Here is a 16,209-nt window from a genome sequence, read left to right on the forward strand (position 1 = left end):
TGGTGCCCTGCTTTGATGTTGGAGGTTACGCAAGGCTTTGGGATTTTTTTTGACAGCCCTTTGAGTGACCTCCCCAAGGCAGAACCCCGCTCCCTGGGAGGGATCCAGGAGTCCTGGTGATGCTTTGATAGCTGTCGTGCTGCCTGCTGTGGGGAGGTGATGGACCAGGAAAAGGGAGAAGGGAGCGTGTGGAGAGAGGCTGGAGTTAGATAACGCGGCTGGGCCAGCCCATCCCTGTACCCCACCTGGGGCTCTGTGACCTGGTTTTACACCCCAGATTCCCGCTGCAGTCCATCAGCACGAAAATCTGATGCCGGGGTTTGGATTTGGATCAAGCCGGAGGGAGACGCGTGGCAGGCGCTGTCTCCTGGAGCGCGGGCCCATCTGTCACTGCCGGTGCCTGCCAGCACCCGGGGCCCAAGCTCCCTGCTGTGACCGAGGCTCCAGCAGCCTCCCCTGCCCCAGGGCGCTCTGTCTGGCCCAGCACGGCGCTGAGAATGCCCCTTGCTCTGTGCCAGGCTCTGCCGCAGGGAAGGATGCCGTTCCCAGCGTCCCGGCGTTTGTTAGCCGGGATACGGGATGGCACCTCTGTCCATGTGGGGCTGTCCCCAGCTCTGCCGTGTGGGTACGTGTGGAGAGGGCTGGGCTCCAGGGCTGAGCGCTGCTGGGCATCGGCCCCCCCCTCTCCTTTATGTAAGCAGCAGCGATAATCCTCTGCAGCTGGGGCCCTGCTCCCAGGAAGGGACTAATCCTGCGCTGCGATCCTCGGCCTCTGCTCAGATTAACAGCGCACGGACCGGGAGAGCGGCTCAGCTGCCAGCCCCACTCAAGGGCCGTGCCGCTCCAGCCCCGCTCCCGGTGTCCCTGCCAGCCCACGGGCCGTGCCGCTCCAGCCCCGCTCCCGGTGTCCCTGCCAGCCCAAGGGCCGTGCCGCTCCAGCCCCGCTCCCGGTGTCCCTGCCAGCCCACGGGCCGTGCCGCTCCAGCCCCGCTCCCGGTGTCCCTGCCAGCCCAAGGGCCGTGCCGCTCCAGCCCCGCTCCCGGTGTCCCTGCCAGCCCAAGGGCCGTGCCGCTCCAGCCCCGCTCCCGGTGTCCCTGCCAGCCCACGGGCCGTGCCGCTCCAGCCCCGCTCCCGGTGTCCCTGCCAGCCCACGGGCCGTGCCGCTCCAGCCCCGCTCCCGGTGTCCCTGCCAGCCCAAGGACCCTGCCGCTCCAGCCCCGTTCCAGAGGTCTTTTTGTCCCTCCCAGTGTGGAGGTGGCACGCCTGGCACGCCCGAGTGCCGGCTCAGCCGTGCCAGCCTGGTGCTGCCCCTCGGAGCAAGCAGATCCCTGGGTGCTGGCTGTGCCACACACGTCTGGGGGTCCGGTCCCCTCCCGGGCCAGGGTCACAATCCAGCCTGGACAGCACTTGGTGCACCTCCCACGCGCCAATGCCACCCTGGCCCCGTCCCCAAAAACCACGGGAGCCGCCGCGTTTCCCCAAGGGGGTTTTACTGTCTCTTGCCCGGGTGGGTGGGAAGGGGGTGACCCCGCACCAGGCCGGCTGGGTGCGGCTTCCCCGAGGGAGAGGAGGGTGTGGGGATGTGAGCGGGGGCTGCGAGGGGTCAGCCTGGCTCCGGGGGCCTGGGGGGAATATGGCTTCTCTCCTTCAGTGCTACTGCCGGCAAGGGCTGGGCGTGCTGGGTCAGGGGCTGCGGCTCTCAGCTCTCCTCCTCGGGGACCGGAGCGGTGGAAGGGCTCCTGATCCTCTCCTCGGCCTCGCCCGCGGGCAGGAGCAGGGCCGGGCTGGGGCTGGAATGCCGCTGTTTGCGCATGAAGGGGAAGACCCTGTGGGAAGAACGGGGTCAGAAGCGGCGGGGGCCACCCCAGGTGGACCCCCGGGGACGGCCCCTGCCCTCACCGCTTCTTGGTCTCCGGGGGAATGACGGCCTCGGCCAGCAGGTTCTTGTAGAGGTCCGACTTGAGGAACCGTGGGTAGGAGTCCTGGGCGAGCAGAGAGGTCAGGATCCTGCCCAGCCCGGCACTGCCCAGCCCCGCCCTCACCCACCTTCTTCATCAGCATGTAGATGTGCATCTGGGCATCGTCCATCACGTAGCGATGGGGCGTCTTGATGCCCTCCAGCGTTCGCTCCATCGTCTTGCTGTCGATGTTCACCCAGCGCGTGGCCCCGGGAGCCAGGAACTGCCTGGGGAGTCACGGAGGGCGGTGACAGAGCATCCTGATGGCCTGACCACCCCAACACTCCCCTCCTAAACCCTCAAACTGGCACTCACTGGTAGATGGAGTCCACGATCTCGGCGATGCGGGACTGCTCCCCGTAGCGCAGCTCCTCACATGCCTCCCAGAAGCTCAGGTTCTCAGCTGGGGAGGGGGACACGGTGCTGGGAATGGGGACACAGCACTGGGCACCTCTCATGGGCAATCCCCAAAAGCCATCGTGGCTGGGCATGTGTCCCCGTGGGACATGGGACAGTGGAACCAGGGAAATTGGGGCAGAATAGCTGGGAGGTACTGGGATGTGGCTGTGGGCTGAGGAATGCCAGGACACAGTAATGGGTTGGTTTGGTGGTGCTGGGACTGGACACTGGATTAGGCACTACTGGGACATGGTGGGTTTGGCAGTGCGGGGTCAGAGCGGTGCCTCTGGGCTGCCAAGACAGAGCGGTGTGCTGGGGCTGGGGCCGCTCACCACTGAACTCCTTCTTGAGGAATTCGAGGAACTGTGCCCGGCCCAGGGGGTCGTTGATGAGCTCGCTGAAGTTGAAGCCCCAGCGCTCCACGCGCAGCTTCGTGGGGGTCGTCACTCTGTGGGTGACAGCGGCGTTGGGGCTGGCGGCCCATGGCAGCCACCATGACCCCACAACCCTGTCCTGAGGGTTGGGGTTCTGGGGGGCCTGGGGCTGGGGCACTTACGTGGGGGCATTCATGGCCCAGTAGGTGGTGTCATCCGTGATCCAGGGGTTGCTGGGCAGGCAGCCGGACATGATGGGGTCGTGGGGCACGTACTGCTCGTTGAACTTGATGTACCTGCCACGAATGGTGGCTGGAGGCGACCAGGGCCACCAACCCCCGGCGCCATGGGGACGCGATGGGGACGCGGTGGGGACGTGCCCGAGCTGTTCAGAGCCTCAGCTCCACCCCCTGCTGAGGACTGTGGTGCAGCTGGGCTGCGAGTGCTCCCGTCACCCCGACAGGGACCCAGCCCGTGCCTGGGGCAGCCGCTGCCACTCACCCCTCAAGGCAGATGGAGGACTTCACCCTGGTCCTGGCCATGGCCTTCCTGCAGTACTCGATCTGGGGCCGGGCGCAGGGGAGATGTTGGGGTGCCTGGCAGCTCGTGCCCCCCAGGAGCTGCCCCCACCCCTCACCTCACTCACCTCTCGCTTGTAGTAATCCATGTTCTTGGTCTGCAAGAGACGCGTGGGCCTGGGTGAGGGCGCGGTGGGGCCGGGACATTGTCCTGCCACTGTCGCCCTGGACAATCCAGGCACCCAGTCTCCCACCCCGGGACTCTGTAGCCCGTCCCTGTGGCCTCCAGCCTCATTCCCCCAGCCCCCCTGGCTCAGCCAGCACAGCCCGTGGAATGAACCCTGGCTTCCCCCCTCCACACCCCAGTGCGACACCAGCCCTGGGTTAGTGACACTTACGTGGGCAGAGCACACGGCACACGGCGCAGAGAAGAGAAAGCGGGCGGTTAGTGAGAATGGCCTGGAGGTGCTGGGGCAGCGTTAGCGGGGACACAACACAAGGAAGGGCTTGGTGGCTGCTGCTGGCACCCCAGGGTGCCAGGGCTCCCTGCAGCACAGGGATCAGGGGTGCTGGCACAGAGGGGTGGTGGGTGCAAGGACAAACACACGGACTCCCCATGCTCGAGTGGGGGACACACGGATGTCAGCAGAGCTGGGGCTCACCCCTCACCCCAAAAGGTGGGCACAGCCTGGGCTGAGATGGACGGGCACCCACCGGGGCAGCTCCACACCCCGGCACAGGCACTGGGTGTGCCCTGTGCCCGCTGGCAGCCCCAGGGGTGCCTGGACACCCCCACTCACCAGCTGGACACGGGTGGTGTGGCAGTTCCTGCGCTCGGGACCCTGCTCCAGCACGTTGGGGGCTCCTGGCTGCAACGAGAGCATCGTGCTGGGGTCTGGGGGGACCCCCCCGCGCCTCCCAGCCCAGCTGCCCGGCCCGGGGCTGTGAGTGGTGCCAGGGCCGCCCCGTCCTGCCCGTCCCTCCCGCCCCGCGCTCACCGGGGGCCGGTTGACGAGCCAGTACGCCTGTTCCTGGCAGTCGATGACGATGCGGTCGCCCTTGCGCCGCTGCTTGGCCGCCCTGGCCGTGCAGAGGCAGCGGGGAGGTGCTGGCACCCTGCCTGCCCGGCACCCAGGGGTGCTCCATCCCGGCCGCTCCCCGGGGCGCAGCGGTGCCGGCCGTGCCCGCACTCACCGGAGCTGCTCCCGCGCCTGCATCACCACGAAGTCCCACGTGTGGTTGATCCTCTTGTGCAGGAGGTTGTAGTTGTCCTGGGGAGCGACAGGCGCGGTGCGGAGCCTGTCCCCTTACCTGGCTCCGGGTCCTGCTGCCGCTCCAGCGCAGAGGAGCCGGTGCCCCCGCCAGGGGAGAGCCCCCGCTCCTGCGTGAGCCCAGCCTCCGCCGCTCCAGCACGGGGGTGAGGAGGGCAGCGCTCACCTTCTCGTGTTCGATCAGGTCACCCTGCTTGCGGATGTTCTTCTTGGCCAGGTAAATGGCTGCAAGAGAAGCGGCGGCGCTCAGGGGGCTGGGCAGGGGTCGCGGCCCGTGTCGGTGCGGGCGGCGCGGCGGAACCTACCGTAGTCCAGCTCCGTGGCCGGCCACTTGGTGCTGGTCCAGAAATAGGGGGTCTGTGCGGGAGGAAGAGGCTGAGGAGCCGCCGTGGGGCGCGGCGGTGCCCAGCCGGGGCAGCCCCGGCGCTGGGGCTGTGCCGTGCCCCGGGCGGCCGTACCTGGAAGCGATAGGGCGACTCATCGGCCCGCAGCACCAGGCTGCGCGGGTCTCTGAGCGGGTAGATGTAGCCGTGCTTCACGATGAGGTTGCCGAGGTGCAGCGACTCTGCGGGACGGGATTGGGGGCTGCGTGGAGGCTCGGCGGCCCCAGCTGCACCCCCGGTGCCCGCTCCCCGTGCCAGGGCGCTCACCTTCCTCGGAGATGCCGTACTTCTGGATGAGCCACTCCACGATGTCGTTCCCTGGGGACAGAGGCTGCGTTAGTGGGGTGCAGTGGGGTCCCCCAGACCGGACGCGGTGAGGTTCTCGGCTGGGGCACCTGGCACGGCCTGGCAGCGCCAGGGGTCACGCAGGGTGACGGGGCCCTGCCGGGGGTGCGAGCGCCCGCCCCGCGCAGCCGATGCATAATTGATCCCAGCTGCGGCTCTGAGCACCGGGGTGCGGGGAGAGCGGCGGCGCGGGGCCCGGCGTGGGCGCTGCCGCAGGGCTGGGGACACCCGGGGAGCTCCCACACGCCCTCCCCACGAGCCTGGCGGGGCACCCATCGCGGGGACCCACCTGTCATGGCGTGGGGGATGACGGTGATGAGCAAGCGCTGATTCCTCATCTTGATGCCCATGTCGGGGTCCTGCATGCTGACGATCATCCGCTCCATCTGCCGGGCAAGGAACCGCTGTGCTCAGCCCCGCGACGGCGGCACCGGGCCTGGGCACAGCCTGGGTCCCCTCTCTGTGACCCCGAGCACTCCGCGACCTGGGCACAGCCCGGGTCCCCACAACCCGACAGGGGCACGCAGTGCACACCCGGTGCACAGCCTGGGGACAGCCTGGAGCCCCGCAGTGACCCGAAGCACCTCGTGCCCAGCCCAGGGACAGCCTGGCGTGGCACAACCTGACCCAAGCACCCAGCAGCCGGGCGAGCGTGTGATGCTGGAGCAGCAGACGCTCATCCTCCGGGCATCTCCGGCCCGGGGAACTCCGGTTTTGGGCAGTGAGCTCTGCGGAGGCTGTGGCAGCACCCCAGCTCGGAGTGGGGGAGCACAGCGCGCAGTTCCGGGGCGCTGCCCGTGGGTATTCCCTCGTGGGGCGGTTCCCGGTGCCCCGTGGCGGTGCCCGCTGTCCCGGGTACGCTGGATGGTGCCGATCCCCGGTCCCCGGCTATCCCATGCCCGCGCCGCCCCCGATGCCCGCGGAACCCGGCGCAGTGTCAGTGTCTGTCCCCAGTGCCTGTCACAGCGCCCCGTGCCCAGTCCGCACGGGGCCGTGCCCCAGCCTTCACAGTCCCAGCGCCCGGTGCCCGGTCCGCACGGTGCCGGTGCCCGGTGCCCTCGGTACCCCCTCCCCACGATGCCGCTGCCTGATCCCCATGGTCTCTAGAGCCGGCGCCCGCTGTGCCCGCTCCCCACGTTGCCGGTGCCCGGTTTCCACCCTGCTAGTGCCCGGCCCCGGTGCGGGGGCTGCTGCGGGTGCCGGTGTCGCTCACCTTGCTCAGACAGGGCATCTGGAGGCGGGGGTGCCGGCCGCGGGGGCCGTCGATGGTCATCGCGGGTGCTCGCCCCGCGCCGCTCCTCTGCGCCCGAACCCGCCCCGGCCCCGCCCGGGCCCGCCCCGCTGCCCCCCCCGCGGCTGCCGCCGCCTCCACCGGGTGCCCCAGACCCGGCCCCGACCCCCGGGGTCAATCTGCCCCCTGCCCGTGGGACCCTCGGCACTCCCGGATCCTCCTCCCGGGGCCGGGGGTGCCCTGGCTGAGCCGGAGCTCGGGAGGGGAAACCCCGCTGTGGCTGGTGGATGGCGGCGGGGCCGGGCGCGGGCAGGGCGCGGGCAGGGCGCGGGCGGTGCTTTGAGGCTACGGGAAAGATGCTGGCGGCCCGCGGGCAGGGTGGACAATGTGCCGGCGGCGTGCGGGGCTGCGGGCAGCGCGGTCACGGTGCGGGCGCTGTGAACAAGGTGCTCGGCAGGATGCGGGAGTGCGGCCATGGCGTGGGCAGCGCACTGTGGGGACACGGAGGATGCTCCTGGGATTCAGGCGGTGCAGTGAGGGGACACAGAGGATGCTCCTGGGATGCAGGCGGCGCGCTGAGGGGACGGGCAGGAGGCTCTCGGGGTGCGGGCAGCGCGGGGCGGGCGCGCCCGGCGATGAGCTCACTGCAGTCTCGCCGCCCACGAGCGGCGGGGCTGGAGCCGCCGAGGGGGGGGGGGGGGCGGGGGGGGGCAGCGGAGCCGCCGCGTCTGCGGGAGCCGCCGCCGCCCCGCCGGGCCGCGCCGGGCAGCGCCGGGAAGCGCAGCGGGGAGCGCTCGGGAGCAGCCGGCACCGCCGAGCGCGGCGGCAGCGGGCGGGAGGAGCCGCCGGCACCGGCAGAGCCGCGCCCCGGGCCCCGCCAGCGGCCGCCCCGCCCGGCCCCGGGGGCGGCGGGCCCGGCACGGCCCGGCCATGCTCGGCCTGGACGTGTGCGAGGCCGGCGGGCAGCTGCTGGAGCTGCTCTGGCTGGCGCTGTGCTACCGAGGTGAGCGGCGGCGGCCGGGGGCGGCGGGGGGCATTGCCCCGGGCAGGGAGGGAGGGAGGGAGGGAGGGAGGGCGAGCATCACTCCGAGTCCCCAACAGGTGAGCATCCCCCGGGCACCCGGTGCATCCGTCAGTGAGCATCGCCCCCGGCCCGGGGGGAACGGGTGCGTCCCATGGGGGAGACCCCCGCTGTCCCCCTGCCGCCCCGCAGCCCGTGGCACCCGGCGGGTGGCAGCCGGCGGATCCCACCCTGCCCTGCCGGCCGGGGGCAGCCAGCGAGTCCCCAGGTGGGTGCATCCCTGGGCTGGGAGTGCCCCTGTGCTGTCGTGAGAGCCGAGGGGCAGGGCCTTAGTGGGGGGCCCAGAGGGGCAGCAGGGCCACCGCTGTGTCCCCATCACCGCCGCTGCCCTGGGACCCACATCTTGGCCCTGTGGCCCTGCACTTTTGGCTCTGCCGCCGTGGGGCTGAGCGCAGGCACTCTCCTCTGCCCCATGCTGTGCTCCCGGCTTGTCCCCAGGGATCGGGTTCCAGGGGCTTTGGGGAGCTCAGTGCTCGCATTCACAGGAGTTGGGGGTTGATGCAGTGGGCAGGGAGTCACAGGGACTGTGGGGACATCACCCACGCCTGTGTCCCCAGCAGCCTGGCAGCACCAGAGCCACCGGAGCACCATCCCAGTGACGCCTTTTTGCCCTGCAGCTGCTGCTGGTTTGGGTTTGGGGTGGGAGATGGGGCTGGAGGTTGCCCAATGGGGTTGGAGGGGGTCGCAGGGCTGTGACAAGGATTCTCCGGGTGACACGGAGGGGGCCTGAGACTGGAGGGGTCTGCAAGCACCCCTCAGACCGAGCTCACCGCCAAGGCACCAGCTCGCCTTGCTCCATGACCGTGCGGAAATGCAGCCGGCGGCATCACCCCTGGTCTCAGCTGTGCCACCAGGCCCCGGGGACACCGGGCCTGGCAGCCTTCCCACGGCTCCGAGCAGGGGAACAACTCGGCGTCCCCACGAGGATTTCCCATGTCCCAGCCCGGCCACCCCCTGCCCACCCTTGCCTTCGTGTCGGGGGGCGTCCCCCGGGGTGTCCCCGGAGCTGCCACCGCCTGTCCCCCGCAGACATCATGGCTGACAAGGAGGGGGTGACGCTATCGCTGGAGGAGGAGGAGGAGGATGCCGACGTGGCCCTGGCGTACAAGACGCCGGAGAAGAAGAGCCTGCAGGAGATCCAGGAGCTGGACCCAGGGGACGAGAGCCTGCGGAAGTACAAGCAGGCGCTGCTGGGTGCCATCCCTGCTGCCGTGGGTAAGGCACGGCTCAGGTCGGGGTTGGGCAGCCCGGCCGGGAGGTGCAGCCCCAGCGGGCGCAGGGAGCTCGGGCGCGCTCGAGCAGGGGGCGTCCCGTGGGGCATCCCCGGCAGGGAGGGCGCATCCCGGCTGGAATCGCCCGTGGGTGCTGCCTGTGCGCCCCACCCGCGCAGGGACCCCGGCATCCCTGCCGACAGAGCGCCGGTGCCCGGGGACCCCGGTTGCCGTGGTTACGGGATCACCGCCGCAGTTTCCATAGGAACGGCTACAGGGAACCGGGAAATTCATGGGGATGACGGAGAGGAGAGAACGGCGGGGCGGGGGGAGCGACACCGGGGTAGCACGGCTGCCCGTGACCAGACGGTGCCCCCGCTCTCCATGGCCCCCACAGCCGCCCCCAGGCTGGTGCTGGCCTGCACTGGGGGTCCCTGGGGTGCTCCAGGGCCCAGCGCCCCGGGGTCCGTCCATGAACGCATGGGGGAGGATGCAAACTGGGACGAAGGGGGGGGCTTGCAAAGCAGTGGGGTGCGTGAGGGGGGCACCGTGGGATGTGTGAAAGCTGTAGGTTGGGCTGGTGGGGTGAATGAGACCAGTGCCCACCTCAAGGGATGCCTTGGTTGCATGTGCTGCATCCTCCTCCTCTGCTTCTCCTTGTTCTGCTCCTGAGGCAGGGAATGGTACACCCTGGGAAACGCCCGTGTCCGGGTCCTTTAAATGTGATCTTACCCCAAAAGGCTCCGATGCCAGTGATGGGGTGACCTGAGATGCCCCTGCTCTCCTGTGCCTGCCTGGCATTCGCTTGCTTTAACACCTCCACGGACGCCGTGGCCCTTCCTGCCATTCCAGGGCCCTGGGCAGCCCCTGGGCTCGCTGGGGTGGAGGTGATTGATGGACATGGTGGGTAAGGTCTGGGCCCTGCTGCTGTTGTCCCTAGATGCCAGCGTGCCCAACGTGCAGGTGACAAAGCTGACACTGATGTGTGAGCAGGCGCCGGGGCCCATCACCATGGACCTGACAGGTGAGCCTGGGGACACCTGGGGGAGCAGGGGGAGGAGGAGGAGGAGGAAGGGATACCAAGCTGATGGATCATCTGCCTGTGCAGGAGACCTGGAGGAGCTGAGAGGCCGGGCCTTTGTGCTGAAGGAAGGGGTGGATTACAGGGTGAAGGTGTCCTTCAAGGTGAGGCGAGTGCGTGGTGCCCCCTGGCTGGGCACGGCCCTGCTGCCCCCACACCACGGGGTCCCTACCCCAAGGGGTCCTTGTTACCTCGGGAGCCCGCCCCACAGGGTCCCTCTTGCCACCCATGGGCCCCTGCCTCGGGACATCTGCTTCCACCCTTTACCCCTGGGGTCTGTGCCCCTCTGGGGGTCTCTGCCCACCCTGAGTTCCCCAGCCTCTGCCACCCTGGGGGTCCTTGCTGTCCCCATGGTTCCTGCCACCCCATGGTTCCTGCCACCCCAGAATCCTTGCTTCTCCCAGAGATCCCAGCAATGCTGACCATCCCAGGGTTTCCTAGAGGTCCCTGCCCCTCCTGAGGGGGATCCCTGCCATCTCCGAGTCCCTGCCCCTCTTGGAGTCTCTGCCACCTTTGACGGTGCTGGAGCCCGGAGGAGGTGGATGTCAGGATTCCAGGAGCCCCCATGCCATGGGGCAGCCCCCAAGCCCCGGCTGCCTTCTGCCCGCAGGTGAACAGGGAGATCGTCTGCGGGCTGCGGTGCCTGCACCTCACCTACCGCCGGGGCCGGCCCGGTGAGTGGGGCTGGGGGCTGGGGCTCGGGGCTGCGGGGCCCCGGCGCTACCCTGGCCCCGCTCACCCGTCCCTCCTGTCCTGTCCTGTCCCCTCCTGGCCCAGTGGATCGCGACGTTTTCATGGTGGGCAGCTACGCGCCGCGGGCCGAGGAGTACGAGGTGGTGACGCCGGCGGAGGAGGCGCCGCGGGGATGGCTGGCACGGGGCTCCTACCGCGTCCGCTCCCTCGTCACCGACGACGACAGGACGGAGCACCTCTCCTGGGAGTGGGGCCTCTGCATAAAGAAGGCTTGGGAGGACTGACCCCCGCCCCGCACCCCGGCTCCCCCCGCCAGCTCGGGGACGCGGTGCCGCCATCCCGGGGACCCCTCGCCGGCACCGCCGCGCTTGCCCCAGTCGCCTGAAGGGTTGAGGGGGGTCCCTTAGCGAGTGAGAGCCCGTGGTCGTGGTCTTCGCAACCAAAGTTATTTTTAATTGCTTTTTTTTTTTTTTTTTTTTTTTTTTTTTTTTTTTTTTTTTTTAATATCGACGCCCGCCTGGTCCTCACGGCGTCCCCGCCGCTGGGGCCGGGGCTGTGACCCTGCCGTGGTGGTGCCGCGTCCGGCACCCGCCCGCTCGCAGGCTGCGCTCTTCCATCGCCATTAAACCCTACAGACTGGTCTCTTACTGGTGTGTCTGTGCCCCCACCGCCTGTGCCCGTCCCCTGCTCCCTGTCCCCATCCCGCCGGCGGGGCCAGGTTTCCCTGCGGCGACGGAGCGTCTGGAAAACGGCCACCTGGTCCCGCTGCCTTATCGGCGGGGCCGGGCAGCCAGTAGCGGAGGGCCACGAGCCCCAGGGGAGCGGCACAACCCGCCCCCAGGTCCCTTATCTTCGTCCTCCTCCCTGGACAACATCTTCAGCGCCGGCACCATGCGCGGCTGCGGGTCCCGGCTGGTTTGGCTGCTGGTGCTGTCGCTGGCCTGGCTGGGCCCGGCTTTGGGGGGCGAGGATAAGGACGGAGAGGTGATAGAAGAGCAGGAAAAGGAGAAGAAAGAGGATGAAGTGCTCTCAGATGAGATCAAGGAGGAGGACAATGTCCTGGTGCTCCATGAGCACAACTTTGCCCGCGCCCTGAGCGAACACCAGCTGCTGCTGGTGGAGTTCTGTGAGTGCCCCCACTGCGGGCAGGGCGTGGGCAGGGGCAGCTCTGGGGTCGGGGGCAGTGGCCGGGGGCAGCGGCCGTGGGAAGAACATGGACATGGACGCAGGTACAGGAGGAGGGTAGCGGGGTGGGCAGGGGCAAGGCTGTGGGACAGAGGGACAGGCCATGCCACAGAGCGTGGGATGGGGACAGACACATGGAGCAGGGACACAGGGGTGAGCGGTGCGTAGCACGGGCGTGGGACACAGGACAGGGACACGTGGTGTGGGTGGGGGACAGGGGCACAAGCTGGGGCCCCTTGGGCTCACACAGCCATTGGGCTGTCCCCACACCTGTCCCCATTGTCAACGCTGTCCCCTACCCACAGACGCGCCGTGGTGTGGGCACTGCCAGCGGCTGGCTCCCTCCTTTGCCCAGGCAGCCGCTGAGCTGAGGAATGAGTCCAGCCCAGCCCGGCTGGGCAAGGTGGATGCCACGGCACAGACAGCCCTGGCCACTGAGTTTGGCATCACCTCCTACCCCACGCTCAAGCTCTTCCGTGACGGCAACCGCACCCACCCCCTGGCATACACCGGTAGGGCTGCGGCGCCACGCAGGGGCCCTGGCACCCATCGAAGGGGACACTGCCATGGGGCTGGGGCGGGTGGCAGGGGATGACGGTCGAGGGTGGCACTGTTTTTGTGGGGGTCACAGGGTGGCGATGGTGAGAGGGGTGGCAATGTCCTGGTGGGGACAATGGACGGGTGACAGCGCGATGTATGAGGTGACGACGGCGGGCAGTGCCACGGCGCTGGTGGCAGGTGGCTGAGGTTGGTGGCACAGGGAGGGGTGGCATCCTGGAGAGGGGTGTCAGGTGACATCGGGGTGCCGCTGTGTGCGCCAGGCCGCATGGACAGCCAGGGCATCGTGCGCTGGATGCGGCGCCGGGCCGGCCCCAGCGCCACGCTGCTGCAGGACCCCGACACCATCGCTGCCTTCATCGACTCCCAGGACTTGGTGGTCGTTGGCTTCTTCAAGGTGGGCTGGGGCGGGTCGGGGCTGGTCCGTGGCCGTGGCCGTGGCCGTGGCACTGACGGGTGGCTGTGCAGGACCTGAGCGGTGAGGCAGCGCGGGCGTTCTTGGAGGTGGCTGCCGAGATGGTGGACGTGACGTTCGGTGTGGCAGAGGCCGCTGAGCTCTTCCAGGCGTACGGGCTGTCAGCTGACACCGTCTGCCTGTTCAAAAAGGTGAGGGAGTGGCAGGGGGGTGGTGGGGCCATCCTGTCCTCCCCTCAGCCCTCACAGGCCCCTGCCCTGGCAGTTTGATGAGAGACAGACGAACTTCCCTGTGGACCCGGCACGGGGGCTGGACACGGCCGAGCTCACCCGGCTGCTCCGCGTCCACAGCCTGCAGCTGGTGATGGAGTTCACCAACGAGGTACAGCCCGTCCCCGGCCCTGCCGCTGTCCCGTGAGGGCCGTGGCTGTCCTGTTCTCATCCTCCTCTCCCTCCCCAGACGTCCAACCAGATCTTCAGCGCCAAGATCCCCCATCACATGCTGCTCTTCCTCAACAAGTCCTCACCGGAGCAGCTCTCCCTGCGGGACGGCTTCAGGGCAGCTGCCGGGGGCTTCCGGGGTGAGGTGAGGTGGCCCCATGGCAGGGACATGGAGGGTGGCTTTGGGACTCGCCAGCCTCAGTGTCCCCCGTTCCCTGCCCAGGTGCTCTTCGTGGTGGTGGATGTAACCGGGCACGGCGCCGACGTCCTGTCCTTCTTTGGCATGACCGCTGCCGATGCCCCCACGCTGCGCCTGGTGAAAATGGAGAACAACCGCAAGTACCAGATGGAGCAGGACAACTTCTCGGATTCGGCCATTCGCACCTTCATCCAGGGGGTGCTGGACGGCAAGGTGAAGGTGAGGGGTGCAGCACGGTGCCAGCCAGTACCCATGGATTCTGCCCCATGGTGAGAGATGGGCTGTTGGCTCGGAAGCCTAAAGGATGATGGTTGTGCGGTGAACATCAGGGATCTGCTGATATTCCTGCTGCCAGGCTTGAGGATCTGGGGATTTGTTATGGGCAAGGGGGGCAGGAGACCGCTACCATGGAGACACAGAGCTGGGATGGCAGCAGAGGGGAAGATGTGGTCCAAAAGACGGCACAGGAACATAACCCCTGGCCCATCCTGCACTGTGCCCTACGGGCCTCTGGCACTGCTCAGCCCAGGCTGTGGCTGCCCTGACTGTCCCCACAGCCTCACCTGCTGAGTGCAGAGCCCCCTGAGGACTGGGACACGCGGCCCGTTAAAGTCCTGGTGGGGAAGACCTTCGAGCAGGTGGCATTCGATGAGACCAAGAACGTCTTTGTCAAGTTCTGTAAGTGCCGGGGCCACCCATGGCCCTCCCTGAGCTCTGCCATGGGGCTCAGCTCCCCCCCGACAGCCCCAGCCCTGTCACAGACCCCTTGCCAATGTACCCGTCCCACAGACGCGCCGTGGTGCCCCCACTGCCAGGCCATGGCGGCCGCCTGGGAGGAGCTGGCCGAGCGCTACAAGGACCGCGAGGACATCGTCATCGCCGAGATGGACTCCACGGCCAACGAGCTGGAGAACATCACCATCCACGGATACCCCACGCTGCACTACTTCCCCGCAGGGCCGGGCAGGAAGGTAGGCGTGGGCACCTGCGGGGTCACCACACAGCACCCGGGGGACGGACGGTGGCACCCTCAGCACCCTCTGCTCCCACGGTTCAGATGGTTGAGTTTAAGAGCAGCCGAGATGTGGAGACCTTCTCCAAGTTCCTGGAAAACGGCGGGACGCTGCCTGAGGAGCCTCCGGTGAGTGAGGTCAGGGGACAGCCCCCTGCTGGGTGAGGGGATGGATCCTGCAGGATGGGGACAGGGCCAGGGCCAGGCAGGGAGCGTGTGTCCATCCATGCCTCACTGCTGCCTTCTCCAGGTGACCAAGACCCCCGGGAACAGCACGGGCAAGGAGGATCCGAGTGCGCCGCAGACAGACGAATCCCGGGATGAGTTGTGAGCCCTGCCCCACTCAGGCATGTGCTATAAACCACCTGGAAACAATGTGGGCTCTGGTCTGTGTCTGTCTCCATGTGCTGGGAGCACTCACCTCTCTTGGGGACACAGCAGGGCCCCTGTCCCCCGGGGGCAGCTGTGCCATAGCACCGATCCTGGCAACCCTGTCACGGCACCAGGTGGCCAAGGAGCTCTCGATGCTGCCCTCGTGCTGCACTGGCGGGGTTCAGGTGATGGGGGATCAGCTGGGGTCTCTCCTTCACGACGTATCAGACCCTGGGAATCCCCAGGAGCTGCTGTCACAGCTAAGGCAGACAACATGGGGTTCTACAGGCATGTAAGCCTGGCTTATAGCCTCTGAAAACTCCAGCAGCGGCTCCTCTCTCTGAGCCATTCCTTCAGGGCCAACATGTTGTCCTCCGGGGCCAGGACATGCTCAGCCACCCTCCAGGGAGCCCAGTGCAGCCCCAGCCCTGCCCTGTGCCCAGACCCTCCACCAGACCTGCCCCGTCCTCTGTCCATCCCAAAGGCTGCTGAGGGCCCGGGTCTGCTCCACAGGGAAGGAAAAAAAGCAGCAGGCAGTGGGATGTGGGGTTTTATTTCATTTTATCCAAGTACCTTTGAAAAGATCATTGTACAAGTCAGCACATGAGAACGCAGAAGGAAATGCCGAGGCTGCATGGCCGCTGTACATATTTACAGGGACCCCCCAAAAAAAGGGGGAGACAGAAATCCCGGGCACGCCAACAACCTCACCAGACACACCACCACCAGAACTTCAGAAAACAAGGAGTAAAACCCCTCGTAACTCTGTTCCCGGGCTGAAAACATTGGCAGAATTTGCTGGACTTCACACAGTGCATTAGGCAAGTCCAGAAGGGCGTTTTAAAGGCACTCGGTGACGTACAGCAGGCGCAGCGGATCCCGGCGAGGCTCTGAGCAGGGCCAGCGCCACCGCGGGTCCCCCGGGCTTCGGGGCCGCCCCCGTTTGTGCGGGCGGGCGAGGGCTCCCTGAAGGAGCTGGCACGGAGCCGTGCTGCAGCTGCAGGGCCTGGCTGGGCGAGGGCAGGGTGAGGGGAGCACTGGCACAACCCCAGCTTCCTTGGGGCCGAGTAAGCCCAGGAGGCTTCCAGGGCTGCCTGCTGGCCCTGCATGAGCCACAAACTGGCACCAACACCCCCCCTGGTGCAGTGCCCTGCTGCCCCCCCTGAGACACAGGAGCTGACAAAGGATGCAGGACTCAAAAAGAGACACATTTTGTCTTTAATCTCAGTTCCCGCCCCATTATGGCTCTCCTAAAGAGAGCCCTGCCCAAAGCTGGAGCTTGGCCCAGGGGTCTGGGCACGTCTGCACCAGGCACACAGGAGCCAGGCCTCTGCAGAACGGCAGCACCTTCCTGGGAAGCAATCCCTTCTCCACGGGGACACAGGGACACACTGGAGTGTGCAGGCTGTGGGATGCCAGCACCCAGCCTGCCACCCTGGCTCTGGGCTGGCCCTCGCTCTGCGGGAAGCCCCCAGTCCCGACA

General features: G+C 67.9%; 3 protein-coding genes across 8 annotated transcripts; 2 read left to right on the forward strand and 1 right to left on the reverse strand.

The window, feature by feature from the left end:
- Window positions 1-1,507: 1,507 nt before the first annotated feature.
- On the reverse strand, window positions 1,508-6,543 carry RGS11 (regulator of G protein signaling 11). 3 transcript variants are annotated; one of them, XM_040078815.1, is made up of 17 exons: window positions 6,462-6,543; window positions 5,538-5,634; window positions 5,171-5,221; window positions 4,979-5,085; window positions 4,826-4,877; window positions 4,687-4,745; window positions 4,444-4,520; window positions 4,248-4,329; window positions 4,050-4,118; window positions 3,378-3,401; window positions 3,233-3,294; window positions 2,914-3,027; window positions 2,690-2,805; window positions 2,274-2,361; window positions 2,047-2,185; window positions 1,900-1,982; window positions 1,508-1,826 (listed from the first exon to the last, which is right to left on the reverse strand). In XM_040078815.1, exons 1-17 carry the CDS (start codon window positions 6,519-6,521, stop codon window positions 1,700-1,702), a joined length of 1,407 nt encoding a protein of 468 aa, XP_039934749.1. In that variant the 5' UTR covers window positions 6,522-6,543; the 3' UTR covers window positions 1,508-1,699. The 3 variants fall into 3 exon arrangements, with proteins under 3 accessions (XP_039934749.1, XP_039934748.1, XP_039934751.1); XM_040078814.1 differs by having other exon boundaries at window positions 3,378-3,407; XM_040078817.1 differs by lacking the exons at window positions 4,979-5,085; window positions 5,538-5,634; window positions 6,462-6,543 and having other exon boundaries at window positions 3,378-3,407; window positions 5,171-5,205.
- An 830-nt stretch (window positions 6,544-7,373) lies between these two features.
- On the forward strand, window positions 7,374-11,190 carry ARHGDIG (Rho GDP dissociation inhibitor gamma). 4 transcript variants are annotated; one of them, XM_040078836.2, is made up of 6 exons: window positions 7,374-7,482; window positions 8,590-8,775; window positions 9,712-9,795; window positions 9,880-9,956; window positions 10,463-10,526; window positions 10,630-11,190. In XM_040078836.2, the coding sequence occupies exons 1-6, from the start codon at window positions 7,410-7,412 to the stop codon at window positions 10,827-10,829; spliced, it is 684 nt and encodes a 227-aa protein (XP_039934770.1). In that variant the 5' UTR covers window positions 7,374-7,409; the 3' UTR covers window positions 10,830-11,190. The 4 variants fall into 4 exon arrangements, with proteins under 4 accessions (XP_039934770.1, XP_039934769.1, XP_039934767.1 ...); XM_040078835.2 differs by having other exon boundaries at window positions 9,712-9,956; XM_058422554.1 differs by lacking the exon at window positions 7,374-7,482 and having other exon boundaries at window positions 7,579-8,775.
- A 102-nt stretch (window positions 11,191-11,292) lies between these two features.
- On the forward strand, window positions 11,293-14,685 carry PDIA2 (protein disulfide isomerase family A member 2). The gene is made up of 11 exons (XM_040078813.1): window positions 11,293-11,671; window positions 12,036-12,242; window positions 12,552-12,685; window positions 12,757-12,894; window positions 12,968-13,084; window positions 13,163-13,288; window positions 13,367-13,561; window positions 13,900-14,020; window positions 14,132-14,313; window positions 14,400-14,483; window positions 14,605-14,685. The coding sequence occupies exons 1-11, from the start codon at window positions 11,437-11,439 to the stop codon at window positions 14,683-14,685; spliced, it is 1,620 nt and encodes a 539-aa protein (XP_039934747.1). The 5' UTR covers window positions 11,293-11,436.
- The last annotated feature ends 1,524 nt before the right edge of the window (window positions 14,686-16,209 follow it).

This window comes from Hirundo rustica, chromosome 15, assembly GCF_015227805.2.
Source record: "Hirundo rustica isolate bHirRus1 chromosome 15, bHirRus1.pri.v3, whole genome shotgun sequence".
NCBI lineage: Eukaryota > Metazoa > Chordata > Aves > Passeriformes > Hirundinidae > Hirundo > Hirundo rustica.

Excerpts from the sequence above, each read along its gene's own strand:
- PDIA2 (XM_040078813.1), top strand. The coding sequence starts at position 11,437 with ATGCGCGGCTGCGGGTCCCGGCTGGTTTGGCTGCTGGTGCTGTCGCTG. Across the intron at positions 13,289-13,366 it reads CCGGGGGCTTCCGGGGTGAG|GTGCTCTTCGTGGTGGTGGA; the intron begins GTGAGGTGGCCC and ends TTCCCTGCCCAG. Across the intron at positions 14,021-14,131 it reads GAACGTCTTTGTCAAGTTCT|ACGCGCCGTGGTGCCCCCAC; the intron begins GTAAGTGCCGGG and ends CCCGTCCCACAG.
- RGS11 (XM_040078814.1), bottom strand. The coding sequence starts at position 6,521 with ATGACCATCGACGGCCCCCGCGGCCGGCACCCCCGCCTCCAGATGCCC. Across the intron at positions 4,746-4,825 it reads GGCCACGGAGCTGGACTACG|CCATTTACCTGGCCAAGAAG; the intron begins GTAGGTTCCGCC and ends CTTCTCTTGCAG. Across the intron at positions 3,408-4,049 it reads ACACCACCCGTGTCCAGCTG|ACCAAGAACATGGATTACTA; the intron begins GTGAGTGGGGGT and ends CGTCTCTTGCAG.
- ARHGDIG (XM_040078833.2), top strand. The coding sequence starts at position 8,358 with ATGACCGTGCGGAAATGCAGCCGGCGGCATCACCCCTGGTCTCAGCTG. Across the intron at positions 9,957-10,462 it reads GGGTGAAGGTGTCCTTCAAG|GTGAACAGGGAGATCGTCTG; the intron begins GTGAGGCGAGTG and ends TTCTGCCCGCAG. Across the intron at positions 10,527-10,629 it reads CTACCGCCGGGGCCGGCCCG|TGGATCGCGACGTTTTCATG; the intron begins GTGAGTGGGGCT and ends CTCCTGGCCCAG.